The 19,700-nt window shown below is 38.2% G+C and overlaps 1 protein-coding gene across 3 annotated transcripts in view; it reads right to left on the bottom strand.

The window, feature by feature from the left end:
• LOC115217108 (zinc finger FYVE domain-containing protein 26-like) overlaps positions 1-15,893 on the bottom strand; it is a 108,877-nt gene extending 92,984 nt beyond the window's left edge. For 2 of the 3 annotated variants that reach the window (XR_005001249.1, XM_036507363.1), the window contains exons 1-2: positions 15,490-15,893; positions 9,040-9,127 (exon numbers count right to left, since the gene is read on the bottom strand). Coding sequence is in view for 1 of the 3 variants with exons in the window: in XM_036507363.1 (XP_036363256.1) it covers positions 9,040-9,127; positions 15,490-15,716 (315 nt within the window). In the remaining 2 variants the exon portion in view is untranslated. The remainder of the gene's footprint in view (positions 1-9,039; positions 9,128-15,489) is intronic. The other variant, XR_005001250.1, reaches the window with a different exon arrangement.
• Positions 15,894-19,700: the final 3,807 nt, after the last annotated feature.

The raw sequence follows: 19,700 nt of genomic DNA, 5'->3' as shown, positions 1-19,700 counted from the left end.
TAGAGGGGGGACAAAACAAGGACAGACAGAACACCACAGTGGGGACAAAAACATAAAATGAATGGAAAATGGAAAAATGTACGATGAAATCGATGGTGATGAAATGGCTGCATGCGCCCCATTCACATGCAGTACCATTTGAACATTCTCACTTTCAGTTTAAAATCTTTTTCTTTTTTTCCTGTTTTTTCACTATTAGCATAATTTTGTTTACTCTTTTTTTCTTTTTAAAAAAAATACAATTTTACTCTCTTTTTTTAATATCTTATGCATGGCTCTAGTTCACTTAATTTTACTATTGGCAGAAGTTTGTCGAACTCCACCACAAATCCTGGCTGCTCAATTTGACACTTTTCCTTCAACTTGTTATATTTTTCTTTATCGATTAAAATAGCTTTTACATTTTCACTGTACATCTCCTTGGGCAACTTAACGCTTATAACAGATTTAAGTTTGGCTATCATTTTTTCGATATTTATGTTTTTACATAGCATACGTCACGAAATTCCAGCTATGTTTTCTCGGCCTTCTTGCTTGTTTGCCATGTTCCACTCTTGGCAAGACTGCCTCCATCCTGGTTAGTATTGCTGTTTCTTCTCATTGCTCTCCTAAAAAATTCTCTAGTGTGCTTGTTTCTATCTCCTCCTCCTCCATAACCTCCTTTTCAACATCCTTTACGACTTCCTTTTCAACCTCCTTTACAACTTCCTTCTCCACCTCTTTATCTGCTTCTTTTTTCTTTTTGTGTCTCCAGTGGAGAGCCCACACTTTCTTTCCTCTTTCGTTTTAACCACTTCAAATTCCTCCTCTATTCCTGTTGTCTCCTTCTTATCTTCCTGCACCACATCATTCACTCTCTCCTGCTCCTCAGACTGTTCCATCTGTTGTTTCTTCTTTTCTCTCTAGGGGCATCTCACCTTCATGTGGCCTTTCTCACCACACAGGTAGCATATGGGAGGCCTACCCTCCACTACCATTCTCAATCTCATATCTTCAAGTAGAATAATTTCTTCCAGAATTTTATACATATCACTCACACTTGCTTGTACTGCCATCTCAATTCCGTATCCCCAACAGTTCACTCTTTTTATTCTTGTTCCTCTCATGATTTTTGCATCCTCCTCCATATTTTACATGACTGCAGCAACTAACCATGTTTAATTCAACTCCAGTGGCACTTTTCTCACCCTCACTCTGACGACTTGCTTGCCACAGTATGTTGGTAGGAGCACCCACTCTTTTGACCTCTTTTAAACACTTCTCAATATCTTCTATCATAGCTATTTCGATTTTCCTTGTCGATACCTTCAGTGTTTTGTATATCACTGTCCTTTCTTAACTCCATTTGTTAGATCAACTGAGGGCATCACTTTAAATGTATCGTTAATTCTTTTTAATTTTTTTTTTCCTTCTAACCAGAATTGTTTTTTGTTCCACACAGAATTATTAAATCCTTTGAATGGACTTATTATTATTATTATTTCTTGTTCCACACGGAACCATTTTTTTTTCAAAATGCCGCAGGTAGTACCAAGTCTACATTAATACTGGTAGTGCTACAACATAGTGACCTGACTTATAAATCCTTCAAACGTACTTGTAATTATTATTTTTATTTTTTGTTCCACACAGAACCATAGTTTATTTTCTTTTTTCAAAATGCCACAGGTAGTCAACACAGTACCAAATCTACATTATTACTGGTAGCGCTACTACATATAGTAATCTGACTTATAAATCCTTTGAATGGACTTATTATTATTATTATCATTTTTTCCACATAGAATTATTTTTCACCGTGTGTAGTTCAGATCTGTGTAGAGTTCCAGTTTTATCAGACATTTTTTTTCTTCAGGATCTTTTTTTATATATATATTTTCCACTGTGTGTATATTACTTTTCACCGTGTGTAGTTCAATTTAGTGTTAGTGTTTTTTTTACCTTAGAATCTTTTTATATATATTTTTCACAGTGTGTATATTACTTTCCACTCTGTTAAGTTCAGTTGTGTGCTAGAGTTTGAATCCTTCAAACTTTCTTTCATTGTTCTTGGTTCAGTGCTTGGGCCCTTGTTGTTCTTAGTCTTCATAAATGACTTGCCCGACGACCTCACGCAACACACCCTTCTTTTTGCCGACGATATCAAACTGGTCGCTCCTCGCGGTAGTATAGAGGATCTTCGTCGATGCCTCCACCAAATTTGGAGGTGGTCTAACGATTGGGACCTGTGTCTGAACGTGTCAAAGTGCTGTCATCTGCCTGTCGGCTCTACTCCTGCAACTCAACTTGATTTCGAGCCGGGTCGTCTGCTGCTGGAGAGGACCGATCAGGTAAAGGACCTGGGTATCTTGGTGGATTCCTCCTTTTCGCCTTCGGCCCAGTGCGTCCATGCTGCCAACAAAGCGCGCGGAATTCTGTTTTTGATTCGACGGTCATTCGGAATGCTCACAGCAGCCATATTCCTGCCACTCTATGTCACGCTGGTGAGACCCATATTGGAGTATGGGATTCAAGCCTCTTCTCCTTATCTCCTCAAAGACATACAGCATCTCGAAAGAGTCCAGAGGCTGGCTACCCGCATGGTTCATGGTCTCAAAAATTTGTCCTACGAAGAAAGGCTGAGGACGCTCGACCTTTATTCTCTTGAAAAACGCCGCCACCGTGGTGATCTCATTCTCGCCCACAACATCATAAGCGGGAAGTGTAACCTCTCGAAAGAGCTGTTCTTCACTCCTGCTCCGGAGCGTCGGCTGCAGGGTCATTCCGAAAAGCTCTACCTGCGACGATTTCATCTCAATCGAAGGAGAGGAGCTTTCTCCGTCCGGGTTACGGATCCGTGGAACAAGCTGCCAGACGAGATGGTGAAGATGCCGACAACCGCTTTGTTCAAAGCCTCCCTGGACTTCAAGTGGCCTGAACTCTTTACATGAACACCACCCTGTACTTAACACCATGTCCCCCTACATGGCCTTGCTATTTGCTTTTGAGCCAAATTAACTAACTAACTAACTAACTCTTACGAGTGTTCATAACCTCATTACCACTATTATAAAGGTCACCGTTATAAAGTGGGAGCTACGAATCCTCTTGTATGCCCCTGTTATGTCCTGCTACTACATATCAGTGGCTGTATGAGCTACGAATCCTCATTGCCACTGTTATGTCCCCGCATTATGATGACGTATTTCGTTGTCTCTGTGGCACTGGCCCAAACAGCATACCTGACTGACCTTACTGACTGAGTCAGTTCACTATTTATTAGTAGTGGACCAGCCCACTTCTCACCTGGTGGCATCCGCCACAACAGTTTGTCAACATCTTTTTATATATTAATTATTTTTTTATTTTTGTAGTTAAAATAGCTTTTGATGATAGCCATTATACATTGTGAAATTAATTTTCTACAAGTCAAATTAAATTTTCCTTGCTTCAACATGGAAATGAGAAGGAATTTTCATATTACAGGTTATAAAGAACATTAGAAATTCTGCCATCACCAATTAGCAACAACCTTTCAGTATGATATACAAGTCAAGCATGAGGCAGAATATTATCAATAAAGGGCATGTGTGGCTGTGTGGTTAAGAAGTTCGCTTCCCAACCATATGGTTTTGGGTTCAGTCCCACTATATGGCATCTTGGTGTCTTTTATTGTAGCCCTAGACTGACCAAAGCCTTGTGAGTGAATTTGGTAGACAGAAACTGAAAGAAAGTAATCATGTGTGTGAGTATGTGTGTATTGAAATCATGTGATAATTGTAAATGAGCACCACCATCATACAAGTGGTGTTGTACATTTCCAGTCTTCTAAGAAAAACATGTCTGGCCATTGGAAAATATTATCTTACTTTAAAAAAGAAGCTTGGCAACAGGAAGAACATCTGGCCATAGCAAATCTAGTACAATGGCATCTTTCTCACCCGTGCAAGCATGGAAATGTGGATGTTAAAATGATGATGATGATACAGAACTTGCATTTTAGTATTTTTATCTTTTATTTTTTACTTGTGGCCATGCTGGGGCACCACCTTGAAGAATTTTAGTCAAACAAATTCACCCCAATACTTATTTTCATTTTAAGCCTGTTATCTATTCTATTGGTTTTCCTTTGCCGAACTGCTAAGTTGATGAGGGACAAATACAGACACAGAGACACACACAGATATATGTGCATATATGTAAGTATATATATATATATATATATATATATATATATATATATATATTTCTACTTGTTTCAGTCATTTGACTGTGGCCATGCTGGAGCACTGCCTTTAGTTCAACAAATCAACCCCAAGACTTATTCTTTGTAAGCCTAGTACTTATTCTATCAGTCTCTTTTGCAAAACCACTAAGATGCCAAGTGATGGTGGGGAGACAAACACATATGATGGGTTTCTTTCAGTTTCCATCCACCAAATCCACTCACAAGGCTTGGTCAGCACAAGGCTAAAGTAGAATTCACTTGTCCAATGTGTCATGTAGTGCGACTGAACCCCTTACTATGTGTTTGGAAAGCAAGCTTCTTACCACACAGCCACTCCTGTGCCTATATATATATATATATATATATATATGATGACCTTCTTTCAGTTTCTATCTACCAAATGCACTCACAAGGCTTTGGTTGGCCTGAATTTACAGTAGAAGACACCTGCCCAATGTGCCATGCAGTGGACTAAACCAAGACAGAGGCAAACTGCTTACCACAAAGCTTCAAAAGAGTTTCAAATGCAAGAATTTCTTTTCAAGCATGTGCAAATAAAGGAAGACTGCTGTGCTTTGCATATTACTGATAAACTTCCCCGTGAATAAGCAATTTGCCATCAAATAATCTATTATTATTCAGCACATCCTTCACCATTCAGTCGAGTGCTTTAAAGAGATGTTGTTGATACATAAGTGACTCATCGTAAATAAGCAAGCATCACGAAGTAAATGCCAAGCAACATCAAGTGGAGATACTTTGCATCTTGAGTTTGAATTTGAAAATACTGGGATCTCCAATCATGTGTGTGCATTGCTGTCTTGCTTCAATAATGTCATGGCAATACCAGATGATACTGCAACAAAAGCTCTCTTTACTCTTTTACTTGTTTCAGTTATATGACTGTGGCCATGGTGGAGCACCGCCTTTAGTTGAGCAAATCGACCCCAGGACTTATTCTTTGTAAGCCTAGTACTTATTCTATCGGTCTCTTTTTTGCCGAACCGCTAAGTTACGGGGACGTAAACACACCAGCATCGATTGTCAAGCGATGCTGGGGGGACAAACACAAACACACACATACATACATACGTGTATATATATATTATATATAGGCACAGGAGTGCCTGTGTGGTAAGTAGCTTGCTAACCAACCACATTGTTCCGGGTTCAGTCCCACTGCGCGGTATCTTGGGCAAGTGTCTTCTGCTATAGCCCCGGGCCGACCAATGCCTTGTGAGTGGATTTGGTAGATGGAAACTGAAAGAAGCTTGTCGTATATATGTATATATACATATATGTATGTGTGTGTGTGTTTGTATGTCTGTGTTTGTCCCCCTAGCATTGCTTGACAACTGATGCTGGTGTGTTTACGTCCCCGTCACTTAGCGCTTCGTCAAAAGAGACCGATAGAATAAGTACTGGGCTTACAAAGAATAAGTCTAGGGGTTGATTTGCTCGACTAAAGGCAGTGCTCCAGCATGGCCACAGTCAAATGACTGAAACAAGTAAAAGAGTATATATACATATATACAACGAGCTTCTTTCAGTTTCCGTCTACCAAATCCACTCACAAGGCTTTGGTCGGCCCGAGGCTATAGTAGAAGACACTTACCCAAGGTACCACACAGTGGGACTGAACCCGGAATCATGTGGTTTGTAAGCAAGCTACTTACCACACAGCCACTCCTATGCCTGCTGTATAGTTTTCTTTTCGTACATACAGCAACAAGCAATGCATTATTCTCATCATCATTTAATATTCACTTTTCCATGTTTGCATGGGTCACACAGAATTTGTTGAGGCAGATTTTTAGTGGTTAACTGTCCTTCTTGTCACCAACCTTCCCTTGTTTCCAAACAAGGTAATATTTACCCATATCCAGATGTAATTTTTATAGAAGACTGAAAATGAACAGCACCACTTGTGTGACAGTGAAGCTTATTTACAACCATTATATGATGTCAAGACAAGGTGAAACACATACAAATATGTATCATCATCATCGTTTTTACATCATCTGGTAGTTCTGGCAGCAGCAGTGGATGACCATCACCTGTTAGCGATTATAAATATGAGTGCTTGTATGCACCGCAAGTTCATGTGAGAGGTTCTCTCATGGTAAATAACGGAGTATTTTGTGTTCTAAAACAATATCCACTTTCAAGTGGGGGGGTCCTTTAAGCATAGCAATACTAATCACTTGATGTTAGAACTGATTATACAGAATAAAATGTTAGTCAAGTACAGAGCATAATATGAAATTGAATAAATTTTAAGAGAGCAGGAAATTATGCAATGAACTCCATTAGCTTACAGCTGTTTCAGTTATAAGAGCAATGCACTCATAGCCGCATACATTATATCTAATAGCAAAATAAGCAATAAGCTAGTAAATAATTTCCTGTTCCCTTGTCATTTATTTAACTTCATATAGCTCAATTAGCCTAATTTCCATGCAACTGAAATTAAGATCTATATTTACCACAAATATATTATGACTGTGTGCCAATGTGAAAAAAATGTTGATGACAATGACGGCAATAGACTTTTTTTTTTCTTTTTACTTGTTTCAGTCATTAGACCGTGGCCATGCTGGGACACCACCTTAAATTTTCAGTCAAATGAATCAACCCCAGTATTTATTTATTTTAAAAGCCTGGTACTTATTCTACTGGTCTCTTTTACTGGACCTCTAAGTTACAAGGATGTAGACACACCAACACCAGTTGTCAAATGGTGGTGGTGGTGGTGGGGGGGGGCAAACACAGACACAAAGACACACACACATAGATATATATATATATATATATACACGACAGGCTTCTTTCAGTTTCCGTCTACCAAATCCACTCACAAGGCTTTGGTCGGCCCGAGGTTATAGTAGAAGACACTTGCCCAAGGTGCCACGCAGTGGGACTGAACCCAGAACCATGTGGTTAAGAAACAAGCTTCTAACCACACAGTCACAGGTGCAATGACAATGATGATGACGATGACAATGTTGAGGATGATAGTGATAGTAATGACATTTGATCATTCAGTAACAATTCTTTAAATACACTTTCTGAATTACTGAATTCCTGTTAGGTTAATACTATAACCATGGTGTTATATCATATTAAAGACTCTGTACTATTTACTGGGCTTTCTTTACTTAATCTTGTTTTTTAGCAGTCATGGTTGTGTGGATAAGAAGCTCGCTTCGCAACCATGTCATTTCAGATTCAGTCCCACTGTGTGGTACCTTGCCCAGGTGTCTTTGATTAGAGCCCAAAGCTGACCAATGCCTTGTAAGAGAATTTGGTAGATGGAAATTGTGTGGATGCCCACTGCATGGATGTGTGAGTGTATGTGTAGGTATGTGTGTGAGTGAGTGAGTGTTGATATGCATGTGTGTTTTTTTACCTCCCTGTAACTTAGCAGTTCAACAAAAGTGTCTGATAGAATAAGTACCAAAACTTAAAAGAAAGAATAAGTACTTAGTCATTTAAATCACTTTCAAGGCAGTGCCTCAGCATGGCTGCAGTTCAATGATTGAAACAAGTAAGATTATATACATACATATATACACACACACATACATATACACATACATATATACACACACAAACACACACACACACATATACATACATATATACACGCATACATATATTCACATACATACATACCTATATATACACACACACATATCAGATATATCAAGTGTCCAACCTGCAAAATGTCTCCAAAACATGTTTTTATATAGCATTATCTGGAGTAAAGACCCCTTTTGGTCACAAATGATCATGGGATTGCACCTAGAAGATTACCCTCCAAGGCACAAGTCTAGGCAAGGTTGTTTATGAAAGACCAGCAGTTGCCATGCATACCACCTCCCCTCTTTATGCCACCAGTGTTATCCAAGAGAAAGGCAAAGGCCGATAAAGCTTGGCACCAGTGATGTCACAACTCATTTCTACAGCTGAGTGAACTGGAGCAACATGAAATAAAGTGTCTTGCTCAAGAACACAACACACAGCCAGGTACAGGAATCAAACTTGCTACCTCATGATTGTGAGCCTAACACTCTAACTGCTGAGCCAGTGCACCTTCAAACAGCATTATCTGGTCATCTGATATACATAGTTATAATCATTATCACCATTTAATGCTTATATTCCAAATTGGAATCGGTTGGACAGTTTGACAAAATCCAATGAACCTGAGGACTACATTGAACTCAAATGTGTGCTTTGGAAAGGTTTTTATGACTGAATGCCCTTCCTAACACCAACCAGTTTACGGAGTGTACTGGGTGCTTTTCTTCACAGCACCAGCAGCAGTGAGGTTACTAAGTAATTGGCAAGACCAGACCCTTGACAGAGTCAGGATGCAGTACTGAGAGAGGTAGCATTGAGCTAGGCACTGACAGACTAAAGCATGATAGAGAGGCAGGAACAGGTGTCTTGCTGTAGAGGAGATACATCATTTCTTTCTGACCAGAAAAGGAAAAAGGGTGGTAGAGATGAGGTATCAGGACATAGCTTCAATGTATAAGAAGAGGAATAAAGGAAGAACAGGGACAAAGAATCAAGTATAGCTAGGCGGGTCAGTTTTCAGGAGTGTGAAAGGAAGGTGACAGAAGATAGAGATGATGACAGAAGTGAATGGTGAACATGGTTGGTAGTGGTAGTGGTTGGCGGGGGGAGGGGGAGTAGCTAATCTCAGTTTGTGGGGAAGATAAAAAAAAAATAGGTGTGGATCAAGGAGGAGACGATTCATAGTAATACCTAGAAATTGGTTGAGGTGGTAGTATAATTGTAAGGAGAGAATTCATGAAAAATACCTTCAGTTCATAAGGTTCAAGTTTCAGGTACTCCAGCAGACATATCCAGGAGAGATGGTGCGGTGATTTTAGTTGAGTGGAACCAACACTGTATAGAAAATACAAACAAAATATACATTGATTAAGAAAGACAAATAGATATGAACAAATCTATCTCACACTCTCTGTCAATACTCTAATGATTCTGCCAGCTCATCACCACTGCCATAATAATAATTTTAAAGAATAGAGGTAACCTGAATGTGGAGCCTAAAAACAGAAACAATCCCTATAATAATAATAGGTGCATTAGGTATGATTAAAAAAAAAAAATAAAGAAAAATACATAACCAAAACACCAGGACTTACAAATAGCACTACTAGGCACCGGGCACGTCCTACATAAAGCACTTTCAAAACAGTGAAAATAAGAACACCACAACAAATCACAGCACATACCCAAGGCCCACAGAGCTACGCTCAGTGGTGCAATGAAAGCACATGATAATAATAAGACTACTGAATAATAATAATAATAATAATAATAATAATAATAATCCTTTCTACTATAGGCACAAGGCCTGAAATTTGGGGGAGGGGGTAGTGAATTATACTGACCCCAATACCTAACTGATACTTATTTTAATGACCTCCAAAAGATGAAAAGCAAAGCTGATCTTGGGGGCATTTAAACTCAAAACATAAAGCCAGAAAAAATGCTTCTCAGCATTTTTGCCTGACACAGCAAAAATTCTGCCAGCTCACTGCTTTAATAAAAGAAAATTGTAGTAATAATTTGGGCACAAGACCAACAATCTGGAATTCAGGGATTGGTGATGATGATGACAGTGGTGATTATAATAATGATGTTGATGATTTCTAACTCGTGACTCAAGACTTTGTTCATGAGATGTCAGCAATATTTTTTATAGCTAAGTAGGAAGGAGTAGTCACACTTTTTTTATGATTTCACAACTGGTGAGGGAAAGAGAGAGAAAAAAAAACATGCTTGATGGCTTATCCTCAGCATGAAATCTAGACCAAATGCTTGCAACAAAATGGTTTCTATTGTAGTCACCCATCCAAACAATGAATTAAGTTTATGACTCAAGAAGGGTGACAGTCTATATAGCAAGCTTCTGTACAATATCCATCTTTCCAATTTCATTGACAAGACTTGGGACAACTAAGGCTACAGTAGATGACTCTTGCCCAAGGTGCAGCACACTGGGATTAAACATGTCCTTTCAAAGTGAACTTTTTAACAACATGGTCATGCCTGTAGCCAAATATGTATCTGAGTATTTGGGAACATTACTTGTGAGAGACTGGTAACCTATCATAGAGGAATATATATTTTTTTTTAAATCATTCATTTGATTCACATGATGAAAATTACAGCTAAACACCAGCTCTTAAAGGCCTCTTATGGTGTAAGGAAAGTAACGATGTCTATTACATAAAAAAACTTTTTTTAAATTAGTGATTTCTAACATTGATACAAGGCCACAGTTGATTACATCTACCCCAATATTTGATGAAATAAAGTACTTGGTACTTCATTTTATTGAACCTGGAATGATGAAAGGCTTCATAATGTAAATGGCCATAACTGAATACCACAAAGCATTGTGACCAACAACCTAAATATTCTAACAATCTGCTGCCCTGTTTTTTCTTAGTTATTGACATGAACACTGTGGGCTAATGGTTAGGGCGTTGGACCATGATCACAAAGTTGTGGTTTCAATTCCTGTACTGGATGATGCAAAGCACTTCAATTGCCATTATTTCAGTCTACTTAGCTAAAAATGAACACAAACCTAATTCTGGTCCAGACTGTTTTCTCTTCAGCTGTTATATCACCCATGTTCTGCTGGGACAAGAAGTGGGAAGACCAAGAGGGTGTCTACGCCTGCTTATAACTACAATTAATGGAAACATAGTACATGCTAACCAGATCATACCCACTTGTGGGTGATGGCTATGGTTTTATGATATTACTTAGTTCTACATGCCACCTTAGGTTTAGTATCACAACTTTAAGGACTACTATATAGTAAATAATGACCAAGTAGAAGGCAGATGTAGACCTAACTCTTTCACCATATTATCAATGAGTGTCTTTAGAAAGCTCGTCCTGTTGCAAGTATTTGGACTAGGGTTTAATAGGCATAGCTGTGTTGTTAAGAAGCTCACTTTGCAACCATGTTACTTTTTGGGTCTAGTTCCACTGTGCAGCACCTTAGGTGTCTTCTATTATAGCTTTGGATCCAACAACGCCTTGCGAGTGAATTTAGCAGATGGAAGCGCTTCCTCTGTGTGCGTGTGTGTGTGCGTGTGATGTGTGTCTTTGCGTTAGTCCTCCATCCACTCTCCTGTACCACCTGACAACCAGTGTTGGTTCATTTACATCCCTGTTGTGGGGTCAATATGTGTGGCTAAACCCTCCAAGGTAGTTCCCCAATAACACCACAGTCCAACAAGTGAAAACAAGTAAAAGATAAGATACATAGCTACATTTCTGACAATGCCATCTATTATTTTCCCTCCAGGTCCTCCTTCAACTACAAACAGGCCTTATAGAAAAAAAACAGAGTTGTGTCGTTTTTGAAGCATGATCTAAATTCTTCTAATAACAAAATTCTTATATGATGATGGTGACAGTGACAATTATATTTGGTTTCTCTTTTAGATCAACATTCATCAGTGTTTCATGATCACTTTTCCATACTAACACAGCTTGTCTGGTATTTTATGTCTTATGTTCAGATGCCCTTGCTGTTACCAACCCTTCTGGTCACCAACAGGCAGGGATGTGGTGGACCCTTCTGTAAATCTATAATAACGAGGAAGAGCAGTCCTTGTGACTCTCTACAGGTTCTCCAAGACTAGTGACAAAGCAGGAGATATCCTTAAACCAAGAAGCTGACCCAAATACAGATTGTGAAGAAGACATTCATTTAGCAGGATTTGAACCCAAAATGTTAAAAAGGATATAATTAAATACTGCAAAGACATTTGTTCCACTGTGCCATATTTTCCTACCACCCAGTACAATAGTGGGATTGATTTTGTACATTTGCATAAAATCAAATTTTTGAGGAAAAAACAATAGCTTAAATCAACTCAGTACTTGACTTGATATCAATCCTTGAGAAATGAAAGATACAATTTGAGGGATTTTACATAACTAAATACCACAAGGTATTTTGACATTTTAACTAATTCTGTCAACATTTTCTTGATATGAATGAGTTTTAATATAGGAACAAAATGTACATTTTGATGGAGGATGATGTTGATTATATCAACTTCAGTACTTCACTGGTACTTTGTTTGATTGACTTCTCTGAAGGTTGAAAGGCAATGTTAACTCCAATGGCAGTTGAACTCAGAATATATAAAGTCCTAACTAAATACTGATTTCAAATTTTGGTACAAAGCCAGCAAGTTCAGAGGAGGAGGTAAGCTGATTACATCAATCCCAGCACTGAACTTAAGGGATGAAAGGCAAAGTCAGCCTCAATAGAATTTGAACTTAAACATAAAGACAGACAAAATGCTGCTAAGCATTTTGCCCAACATGCAAATGATTCTGCCAGCTTGTTGTCTTTTGCACACAAAAAATATACAATGGACTTCTATCAGTTTCTGTCTACCAAATCCATTCACAAAGCTTTGGTTGGCCCAAGGCTAGAGTGGAAGACTGAATTCATCTGAGACCATGTGGTTGGGAAGCACACAGTCATGCCTGTGATGTTTATTATTATGAAATAAATCACCATCGTTACTAGGTAAAATTACATACTTATATAATTCACACATTCAGTGTGAGTAGGTATTATATCTATCAACAGGTGGTATCTGTTACATGCTCTAAAAGAGAATCAAGTTAAGATAACTAGAAAAATAAAACAACCAAAGAAAATAACTCAAATGGGCCAGTAGTATAAATTTAGATAGATAAGTTAGTTTGATGTACTGAATACTATTCATTTAACTCTTAGATAGAAAAAATAAAGCCCTCACACTAACTGTCCCTAAAAAGTGCCACTAGGATTTTTAGTTTCATCTTTTTTTTAAAGTTAGATAATTTTATGTAGTTGTTTATTCCCAGTTCAGTCCTGACCAAACGGATTTATGGTCAAAAGCATTCCATTCATGATCTCTCCTGGCTCAGCAGACTATGACCAAAGGCTTAGGAAATTACTATTTGTAAATCTCACAAGAGATATTCAGCAACAGTACTTTTGAGTGAAGATTGTTTGCCAACATAACATGGCAGTCCAAATAGTAATTTTCAAATTTATAGATCAGTGACTAGTTGTCACTTTGAAAACTGTATATGTCAAACAGGAATTTGGCAGCACCACCTGTAGCCGAACAATTATTCTGTGCCGATGAAGGGAAATAACCTGGAAATCGCGATACACAGATATAGTTTTGAGCTGAGTGGGGGTGCTAGATTCCCTTGTTCGAAAATATAAGGGCACAGATCATGTCGTAAAGCCAGCAGGAGACAATGTCTCCTGGGGTTAAATTACAGCAACATTCATCCTAAACCAGGACTGCCATGTTATGTTGGTAAACAATCTTCACTCCATGACCAAAGGCATTCCCACCATGATTTATACCTTTAGGAGCATTCTCAATTTCTTTGGCAAGATATTGAAATGCTGAGGGCCTTTCAAGACTTTGTAGAATTGACCCAGTTCAGAGACTGGTATAACTCTAAACACAAAAGTTTGTAGAATTAATTATCTGATATATCCTTTAGGTGCTACTTTTGCATGCAGTCTATCACACTAGTCTATGCTGTGAAATGACGTGATCTGGGTTAGGATTAGATTTAAGGATTAGCATTAAGTTTAGACTGCATGCTAAAGTGTAAATAGCTTGGCAGACTGCATGCTGAAGTGGTGCCATCCTTTACTTAAGATAGTAGAATGCAGTGTGAAGGATATTAGGCTGTCATTTCTAGCCAGTTCAGAAAGCATGTAAAGGCTTCCTCTGTCACGTGTGTGTATCAAGTTGAGGTCTATGGTTCTACAGTTCAATTAACTAATGATAATCAATTAATGATTTCTTTCCTCACATTTTCAGTTGCTCTCTTTCTTCATGTGTGGGAAATCATTATCTCAAATTTATTGGCACTTAGGCGCATTCTTTTCCTAACAATCAGTCCTATCTCCAAGATTACAGCCCTAAAACTAATAGTTGTATCATAAAAGGGAATGAGACAAATCTTTCGAACTTTGGACATATAAGATGGCGAGCACTGAAACAAATTGCATGTAATCAAAGTGAAGGCTAAATAAATAATTGTTAATAATGGTAAAAAAAAAAAAGCGATTACGAAGTAAAATAAGTATAATTCATTTTAATTAAAAAAAAAGTTAACTGCAATATTATACAGCGAGAATCAAATATCAACTTGTCTTCAACTTCTCTTTACGGATCGTGTATGTGTCGCACTTGTTTCATTCAGTTTATGAAAACACGACAAATCAACACTTGCCAGTTGTTATTTAGCACCAAATCAGACCTGATCAAGCAGAGGTATAATCAGAGGCGCACTGGTCGTGATCATCCGTCTTGTGTGTCGTCTATCCGTAAAAGAAATACACTCTAAGGTATAGGGCAGTAATGTATTTACATGTAGTTAAGTCGGTAGATTTTTACCAGTAAAAATTTACCGACTTATCCAATCATTCATTGAAGAGAGTATGATATAATTAAAGGGAAACTAGGTTTCTATTTCTAACATTTCTGTTACTTCGTTAGTACATTTCCTAAACTACAGTAAATGGAGATAGGCTTAAAACATTAAAATGCATTTACCAGAATTAGTCTACTGGAAAAGGCGTGTAAGAGAATTCTGAGAGCTAGTTTTTGTAAGCTATAGTTTCTTTTGCGATGGACTTAGATTTTGATAGTAGAAAGTAAAGAACACATCCAATTCAAATTATTTATATATATATATATATTATAATGGTCGATTATTTTCGGAATAAAAACTACTTCTGTATTATAAGAAAGTATTTCTTGCGCTAGTTTCAGTTTGGTGCCTAAAACAAAAATCATGTAGGCTGAGCGAATGTCCAGATAAATTTAACTCAATGTGTGTGTGTGAAAAGTTCGATATATGTTTGTCGTATACTAGAAAAAGAATTTCATAAATTAAGGATTATTGACAACCAAACGACCGATTGAACCTCATGTCTGGGCAAAGTAATGCTGACAAACACACATGTATATATGGAAGAAAGAGAACTCCATAACATGTCGTAGGGTTTATGTATTTGTTCGAAGCTGATGATTCCTTAGTTTTTCGCGAAGTGCGATCCTCCAAGTGACAAAAATAATATCGGTTTTGAAGCGACGGAATGAATTTTCGAACGTATACATATCAGACCAAACTATGTTGCATTTACAGAAGAAAAAATAATAATAAACACGCTTTCTTACCTACGACCATACGGGTACTCCACAATCTGCTTAAGGATTTGGCCGATGTCGACCCCATAATGGGTCCCGTGCTGCGCCAAATAAGGAACACATGCGCGAGCCAACTCGAACTGTCCAAGATAGATGTTGTTGCAGAAAAACCTAAACAGAAGGCGCACACTTTCTCTCAGTTCGTTACCGAACGGGAAGGCTTGAGAAGCAACAGCCACATGATTGGAAGTCTTCATTGTTGACGAAGGCAATCTGTAGCAAGTAATATCAAGATTGTTTTTATTTCTCCGTAGAAAACAAAGTAAACTGTAATATTGATGAATGTTCTAACGCCATAGAAGCGCTACTACATATATCCGACACGCAACTTTCGTTACAGACGGCCATTTTAGTAATGTCACATGATATCATATTTTGTTTACCTTTGACCGCCCCCACTTGTTGTTGTCAGTAAAACTTGGATTGGATCTAGAATCTGCATCGGGATGGTTCGAATCCGGGTTGCATCTCACTCCTTTGTTTTATTTCTTCAGTTTTTAATTTATTCACTTATATATTTTACAGAGAAAAAAGAGCGCGTGTGGTATTTTGCCACTGTTCAATTTCAACTGCATAGAAAAAAATTGTGTGTGTGTGTGTGTATATATATAGGCATATTCTCGGAGATTAATTATTCTCTCGTTCTCTTTCTTACATATGCGCGCAGGCACACACACACACGCACGCACACACACATACATACACACACACGCACGCACGCACACACACGCACGCACGCACACACACACACACACACACACACACACACACACACACGCACGCACGCACACACGAAATTAAAATGAAAATAAACTGAGAAATGGCATGTATTTGAACAAAGATGAGTAAAGCTATATTAAATAACCGACAAGATAAATTCTTGATTTATTCAAATTACCCTCATTTCGATAGAGTATTATTCAAATTTCCTTCGTTTCGAGAGAGGATAGACCGATCACTTGGTGGCAATTAGTACCAACTCCAACTGAGAATAGGAAACCATCTCATGAAAAAATACTCTAAAATTGACATGCCATTAAGGAAAAGACAATCTGATTGTCTGGGAACAATCAGATCTCAACAAGTGTTTCTGTCTCAGTAAGCATCATTAACACAGCAATTGTCCTACCTTATCTTCAGCAGATAAGACACTTAGACATAGTCAAAAAGGAGTAGAAAACATTTATGGTCAAGGGTAATTTACATAAATGAAACGAAAATGAACCAAGGGAAATAATTCAGATGAGCCAGTGCCATGAATTTGTGAAATAAATAAATTTTTGATTTATTGAAATTATTTTTTCTTCAGAAGGTAATCAAACGCCTAGTGAAGATTGTGACAAACTCTGAATGAGAAGAGGAAATAATCACGTGAAATTAGCCAACCCTCAGTTGTCTCTAAGCAAGGTAATAATTCCGCATAGACAAACATGTTTTCACAAAATATTGGAATTGAATGACATTGATTTTACAATCACATGATGTGAATACAAACAGATACAAGCATGGATCTTTTCACTTTGACTGGCAGATTTTAAAAATAATTTCTTTGTAACTAAACACTTTTAAACTTCGTATACTGGTAGTGTGTTATATAAAACATCTTTTTCTCTTGGCTTTCTTGAGAAAATTCTGTAGTTTGTAAGCTATTTGTTGTTTAATTTCTTGCATTTCGGCAATTTCAACCAATCAATGACGTCTATTGAGGTGAATACAATATGAAGATGGCTTTGAGGTCTTTCAAGGTTACTGAACTTTAAGAAGCTGCAGACAGAAAGGATTCTAAAGCCTTTTATGATGGTTTCAAGAAAGTGTATGGTCTTCAAGAGCATGGTGTTACTCCTATTTTTTTCATCAGATAGAGAGACACTGTTGACTGACAAATCTGACATCCTGAAATGAGGGAAAGATCACATTGAAGCCGTGTTGAACTCCACCTCAGTCACTAATGCTGATGTCATAATGTCTGTTTCACAGCACTCTGAAATACCAGAACTGTCTCTGGAGCCAATCTTCCTGGAAGTGGTAAACTCTATTAAACAGACCTCTTCTGGCAGGGATGCTATCATTCCTGAAATTTTAATTCATGGTGGACAGAAGTTTTCTAAGAAACTGCATGACCTCTTCATAAACATTTAGATGGTAGGCTATGTACCACAGGACTTCAAGGATGCCTCAAATCAGCATCTTTATAAGAACAAAGGAAACCGAAGTGTCTGTGATAATCATCATGGAATATTACTTCTGTCTATTGCTGGTAAGATTCTTGCTTGACTCATTCTTGACAGGATCATCGAACATGTTGTAAATGATATCTATCCAGAATCACTGTGCAGATTTCACTCTGGTCATGGCACTATCAACATGATCTTTTCTCTCTGACAGGTCATGGAGAAGGTATGTGAGAAAAATCAAGTGTTGTTCTTGATATTCGTTGACCTTACTAAGGCTGTTGACACTGTTAACCAGCAAGCACTATGGAAAGTTCTGAAAAAGCTTGGTATACCTGACAAGGTATTGAATGTTATCATCTCCTTTCATGAGGGAATGAAGACAGTAGGGAATCTTTGACTTCCTTCAATGTTACAAACAGCACAAAGCAAGGTTGTGTTATGGCCCCTATTTTGTTTATACTCTCTTCTTTTCAGTGATGCTGAGGTTTGCTTTTGGTGACAAAAAAAAATGGTATTAAATTCCAGTTTCGAACAAGTGGTGGACTATTCAATCATCAGTGTTTCAAAGCCAGATCAGTGCTATGCACCAGTATCATTTGTGATCTACTTTTTGCAGATGCTGCTGCACCAGTAGCGACCTCTTTAGACGAAGCTCAGAAACTTCTAGACCGGTTTTCTGCTGCACATAAAGCCTTTGGTTTGACCATCAGCAGATAGTCAAAGAAGATAGAAGTAAATCACAAACCTTGCCCTACTCCTAAACAAATTCGAGGGGTCAACTAGAGGCTACTGGTTCACAATTTTCCTAACACTCCTATACAGGTTAATGTGAAAAGCCTAAATTATGTGAAGTCATCTTGGTAGTAAAGTGAATTTGAGTGCTTCCCACGATGATGAAACCATCAACCGTCTTGCAAAGGCAACCAATGCATTTGGCAAACTCTGTCATCACCTATGGAATGAAAGGAGCATCAAACTTGACACCAAAGAACAGGTCTATAAAGCAACCATTCTTACTACTCTCTTGTATAGCTCAGAATCGTGGATACCCTATAGATGACACATTAACCAACTAGACATCTTCCACAAAGACTATCTGAGGACAATCTGTGGTTATTCACTAAAAGACAAAGTTTCTAATGGCGATCTGTTTAGTAAGTGTAAGATTGGGGGAATTGAGAGCTTCCTTATACAATCACAATCACACTGGGCTGGCCATGTCATCAGAATAAGTGTCAAAAGAATACCCAAAGTCCTCATGTACAGCCAGCTTGAGAGTGGGCACAAGATTGTTGGTTGACCATGGCTTAAATATATAAGTAAGCTGAAGACTAACCTCTTAGAGATGAAGATAGCTCACAACACTTTTGAGCAAGCAGCCTTGGAATGAACAAAATAGAGATTGTGTCAAAATGGTATTAAAAATTTTGCTGCAACCAACATTAACAGGCTTTGGTGTGCAAGGAAAAGGAGAAAAGTGGCTGCAAATATATCACCTGCACTGATCTGTAATCCTCATACTTGCAACACCCATGGCCTCCTTTGCAAATCGTCGATGGGACTTAAATGTCACATTCAACATAAGCATTATGACTGACAGAGAAAGAGTACATTGTTGGAGCCTCATACATCGAAACCAATGGGAGAGTCCATCATATACATACATACATACATCACTGTGACCGACCAGGCTATCAGATGTCGTTACACATCGCTGGTCACAATGCGCTTTGCATTGTTTTAGCCTCCAAAATGAAGCCACCCCGCTGGCTAAGCGAGCAGGCCAACAGAAGAAAGAGTGAGAGAAAGTTGTGGTGAAAGAGTACAGCAGGGATCGCCACCACCCTCTGCCGGAGACTCGTGGAGCTTTAGATGTTTTTGCTCAATAAACACTCACAACGCCCGGTCTAGGAATCGAAACTGCGAGTCCACTGCCCTAACCACTGGGCCATTGCGCCTCCACACATACATACATGGATGGATGGATTAATTGACTGATTGATTGAT

Source organism: Octopus sinensis, linkage group LG11 (assembly GCF_006345805.1).
Source record: "Octopus sinensis linkage group LG11, ASM634580v1, whole genome shotgun sequence".
In the NCBI taxonomy this organism is placed as follows: Eukaryota; Metazoa; Mollusca; class Cephalopoda; order Octopoda; family Octopodidae; genus Octopus; species Octopus sinensis.
This window is presented reverse-complemented; position numbering and strand designations above follow the sequence as displayed.